The 4,953-nt window shown below is 34.5% G+C and overlaps 1 protein-coding gene across 4 annotated transcripts in view; it reads left to right on the top strand.

The window, feature by feature from the left end:
* LOC133574994 (mediator of RNA polymerase II transcription subunit 13-like) overlaps positions 1-2,956 on the top strand; it is a 288,172-nt gene extending 285,216 nt beyond the window's left edge. For all 4 annotated transcript variants that reach the window (XM_061927429.2, XM_061927428.1, XM_061927427.1 and 1 more), the window contains one exon: positions 1,486-2,956. In XM_061927429.2, the coding sequence (XP_061783413.1) occupies positions 1,486-1,618 (133 nt within the window). In that variant the 3' untranslated portion in view covers positions 1,619-2,956. The remainder of the gene's footprint in view (positions 1-1,485) is intronic.
* Positions 2,957-4,953: the final 1,997 nt, after the last annotated feature.

Below are 4,953 nucleotides of genomic sequence, written 5' to 3'. Positions count from 1 at the left end.
GAGAAATTTTGAAGCAGTAACATATTAAATTGAGAAATGGTATAACGGAATTCCTGGAATTTCGGGAAAACCGGGAATTTTTCCAGTTCAAAAAACATCTTTGTTTTTTTGTCCTCATTAAGAGGAATGTGTTGACGTTGGAACGGTTGAAGTGGGTTCAAAAATATGGAAGGAGTAGTTGCCAGAAAAAAGGGTGGAAATTGCGCTTTGGAAAACCAGGAATTCTGGAAAATCCTGGAATTGTTTTAAACTTGGAAAAAGGGTAGTTTTAACATCCAAAATGGTGCAATGTGTTGAAGGTAGAATGGTTTGAATTGGTTAAAAAATGTGGAAATGGTGGAGGTTTGAAAAATGGCCAATTCATTTTGAATGGGGAAAAATGTCCCGTAAAACCTGGAATTCTGGGAAATCTGGTAATTTTTGGAATTAGTCAAGGGAAAGCCTGTGATTCCCAAATAGGCTAAACAGTTTGAAGTCAGAACGGTTTGAATCAGATGAAAAATGTGGGAGTTGTGGAACTTTGAAAAATGTCCCATTGATTTCAATGGGAATTTCCCAAAAATTTGGGAATTTCGGGAAAAGCAATAATCGTTTTGAAAATGGTAAACAACTTGAATGGTTGGTGTTGGAATTTTTCTAATCGGTCGAGAAATTTTGAAGCAGTAACATTAAATTGAGAAATGGTATAACGGAATTCCTGGAATTTCGGGAAAACCGGGAATTTTTCCAGTTCAAAAAACCTGATTAAGAGGAATGTGTTGACGTTGGAACGGTTGAAGTGGGTTGAAAAATATGGAAGGAGTAGTCGCCAGAAAAAAGGGTGGAAATTGCGCTTTGGAAAACCAGCAATTCTGGAAAATCCTGGAATTGTTTTAAACTTGGAAAAAGGGTAGTTTGATCATCCAGAATGGTGCAATGTGTTGAAGGTGGAATGGTTTGAATTGGTTGAAAATTGTGGAATTGGTGGAAGTTTGAAAAATGGCCAATTCATTTTGAATGGGGAAAAATGTTCCGTAAAACCTGGAATTCTGGGAAATCTGGGAATTTGTCAAGGGAAAGTTTGAAGTTGGAACGGGTGAAAAATGTGGAAGGTAAAGCGCACCAAAATCTGCAGAAGAAGAAGAGGAAGTTGAATACAAAATAGATGAATTTTGGTGTAGAAAACACAATAAAAAAAATAAAAAATAAGTGGAGTGAAGTGGAGTGGTAACTTTTTTTTGGCCACAATAATTCATGAAGTTAAGTTCAAGTTGAATGATGCGGACACGTTTGTTACTTTCTAATACTGCCGTGGAGACGTTGTACGTTTAAGTAATAAAGTTAAAGTACCAATGATTGTCACACACACACTAGGTGTGGTGAAATTTGTCCTCTGCATTTGACCCATTCCCTTGTTCACCCCCTGGGAAGTGAGGGGAGCAGTGAGCAGCAGCATGGGCCACGCTCAAAAAATGAAAATGACATCTTTTTGTTTGTGAACCTCAGGTTCGTATTGGAGCAGTACAACGCCCTCTCCTGGCTGACCTGCACACCTTCAACCCAGGACCGCCAGTCTTGTCTGCCCGTCCACTTGGCCGTCTTGGTCCAAATGTACAATGCCATCCTCAACATGCTTTAGCTGTGTGCCTACACCTCCATCTTCTCCTCCTTCGCCTGGTCACTGGGACGCCACGGAGGCCATTCCTGACATTGGAGCCTTCTCTCCCGGGCCTGGAATGTAAATGAGAGAGACAAGAAGACTGCACTTGCGTGTGGAGTCCAGAAGACGTTCCGATAACGGCAGTCTCACAAACCTGCACTTGATATCATTTTGAAGAAACGTGTGCAGAAGACTCTTCAAACTGCATATTGTGCAACCAGCAAACCTGCATGCCAACACAAACACACGACCTTCTTGTGTCAAAGATGTGTGTTTGTTTTCTTGTTGTTGTTTTTTTTACATTTTTCTACAACGGAGAAGCTTTTGCACTTTTTTCCCCCCCCTCACCTACCAAAAGGTTGTGGACATAAATGGCGGTACAAAAAAAAAAAAAAAAAAGGCGGCAAGGAGGCGTGTGTTCATAACATTTGCAAAGAATTCAACCTTATTTTTTAATATTTAAAACGATATAAATTGAAAAATTACCCCCCCTTTTCCCCCCCATTCCTATTCAGTGTTAATTGTCATTTAATGCAATATTTATACAAATTATATCATGTCATAGAATTTGATATCTGTATACTTATTAATAAATATATATTACCTCTTCTTCCAAACAGGCACTTACTTAATGTTAAGGGCACAAGTGGACGCAGAATGATCAATTTTATTCAATTGAAATTAATGTTCTCTTCATGGTTTTAATTTAAGGAATTTACATGAAAAGAAAATGGTGGAAGAGATATTTATGAGAAAAAAAAAGTTTAAAATGATGTCATATATTAAAAAAAAAAGAAAAAGAAAAAAAAAAAAGGCCCGTCCATTTCACTCAATAACAATCTCAGCATGTTTTGTATTATACACCATTCTGCTGTGTCGGCATTTTCTAGACTGTACATTTCATGCTTTTTTTTTTTTTTTGCTTTGAGCTTTTTTTTAATTATTATTATAAATATGTATACAAATATATATATATATACACATATATATATATAAAGTATAAAATCCATGTTACTTCTCGCCAAGAATTTCCAAGTGTTTTGTCACATAAATTGTACAGACAAAAAAATGCTAAACTTTGTTACATCCGTCATCAGTTTGAATATGGGACAGATATCTGTTACTTTTACACTATTTTTTAAGTAAATTATTAAAAAAAAAAAGACTCTTCGACGTGAACACTCGTTGTGCTGCTTTGTAATGCTTACACTCACTGGACACTTCATTAGGCACACCTGATTCCATTTTTTTTTTTATAAGCGGTGGATTATCAGTCAAAATCAACAGGAAGCTTCCAGAGACCTATTGATCTTTACCTCAGACATACAAAATCAATAGGAGTATTGCTGCAATTCATATATATATATATATATATATATATATATATATATATATATATATATATATATATATATATATATATATATATATATATATATATATATATATATATATATATATATATATATATTTATGAAATCATTATCATAATTAAAGATAAAAGTAATTTTTATTTTACTTTCCCTAAATATCAAAACGTATTCATATTCTCTTCATGTCATATTATGCTCCTTCCAGTGCTGTTGTTTTTAGTTTAGAGTTTTTATCCAATCAGAATTCAGCTAACTCATGTTGCCATGCGTTGCAATAGCCAATCAGATCACTCGTTGTTGTCAGTAAAGCCTTCTAATCTCGATGGCCTAAAGCAGATATATAGTGATGTTATGAGCTAGGTAACATAAGAACTACATTACCCAGCATGCCGCAGTAATAAAGAGCATGCGCAGTAGTCCCGTTTAGGTTAAACGTAGCCATGCCAGCACCGGGAAATTTTGGATGAGCACGCTCTGGTGTAAACTTTTAAGAAGTCAGCCAACACGCCTCGTCTGCATCTTTTATGATTAGACAAGACTACACATTTATTTGCAAGGCCATTTTCAAGAAGGATATTTAAAGAGAAACTACATCTTGTGAGACCATCTCGGCCAGCCCCGGAAGCGAGCTCAGCTGTCGATGAAATGTGAGTTCAGATATTTTATTTCTTAATTTTTTTCCGCGTTTAAAATGTATTTTTTTTGCCATTTTAATTTTGACAGTACCACGTAAGATATGTTTTAATTGCTGATGCAGGTTTATTGATTTTTAAATGCGCCAGAAAAAATTTATATGTGTGTGTGTGTGTGGAGGGGGGCATGTTTTTATGTATGTATACTATATATGTATGTAAATACATACATACTATTTATGTATGTATACATATATCCAAATATATATACACATACACATATATGTATACACACACACTTATACAGTATAAATGTGTGTGTGTACATGTCTATATATGTACATGTGTATATGTAATACATATACAGTATGTGTGCACATGTTTTTATGTGTACATACATGTACAATATATATATATATATATATATATATATATATATATGTATATGTATGTGTGTGTGTAGGCATGTTTTTATATATGTATACTTAATATAATGTATATGTATGTATACATATATAAAAATATATATGCCGTATTTTTCAGAGTATAAGTCCCTCCGGAGTATAAGTCGCACCGGCCGAAAATGCATAATAAAGAAGGAAAAAAAACATATATAAGTCGCACTGGAGTATAAGTCTGCGATGAGGTGGCGACTTGTCCAGGGTGTACCCCGCCTTCCGCCCGATTGTAGCTGAGATAGGCTCCAGCGCCCCCCGCGACCCCAAAGGGAATAAGCGGTAGAAAATGGATGGATGGATGGATGGAGTATAAGTCGCATTTTTTGGGGGAAATTTGTTTGATAAAACCCAACACCAAGAATACACATTTGAAAGGCAATTTAAAATATATGTACATACATGTAGATGTGTTACATACACACATACGTGTGTATATATATATATATATATATATATATATATATATATATATATATATAAATGTATGTGTGTGTGTAGGCATGTTTATACATATGTATATTTAATATAATGTATATGTATGTATACATATATAAAAATATATATGCCGTATTTTTCGGAGTATAAGTCCCTCCGGAGTATAAGTCGCACCGGCCGAAAATGTATAATAAAAAAGGAAAAAAAACATATATAAGTCGCACTGGAGTATAAGTCGCATTTTTTGAGAGGAAATTTGTTTGATAAAACCCAACACCAAGAATAGACATTTGAAAGGCAATTTAAAATAAATAAAGAATAGTGAACAACAGGCTGAATAAGTGTACGTTATATGAGGCATAAATAACCAACTGAGAACGTGCCTGGTATGTTAACGTAACATATTATGGTAAGAG

The sequence above is a fragment of the Nerophis lumbriciformis genome, linkage group LG32 (assembly GCF_033978685.3).
Source record: "Nerophis lumbriciformis linkage group LG32, RoL_Nlum_v2.1, whole genome shotgun sequence".
NCBI lineage: Eukaryota > Metazoa > Chordata > Actinopteri > Syngnathiformes > Syngnathidae > Nerophis > Nerophis lumbriciformis.
Note: the sequence above shows the minus strand (reverse complement) of the source record. Positions and strands in the feature narration are given on the sequence as shown.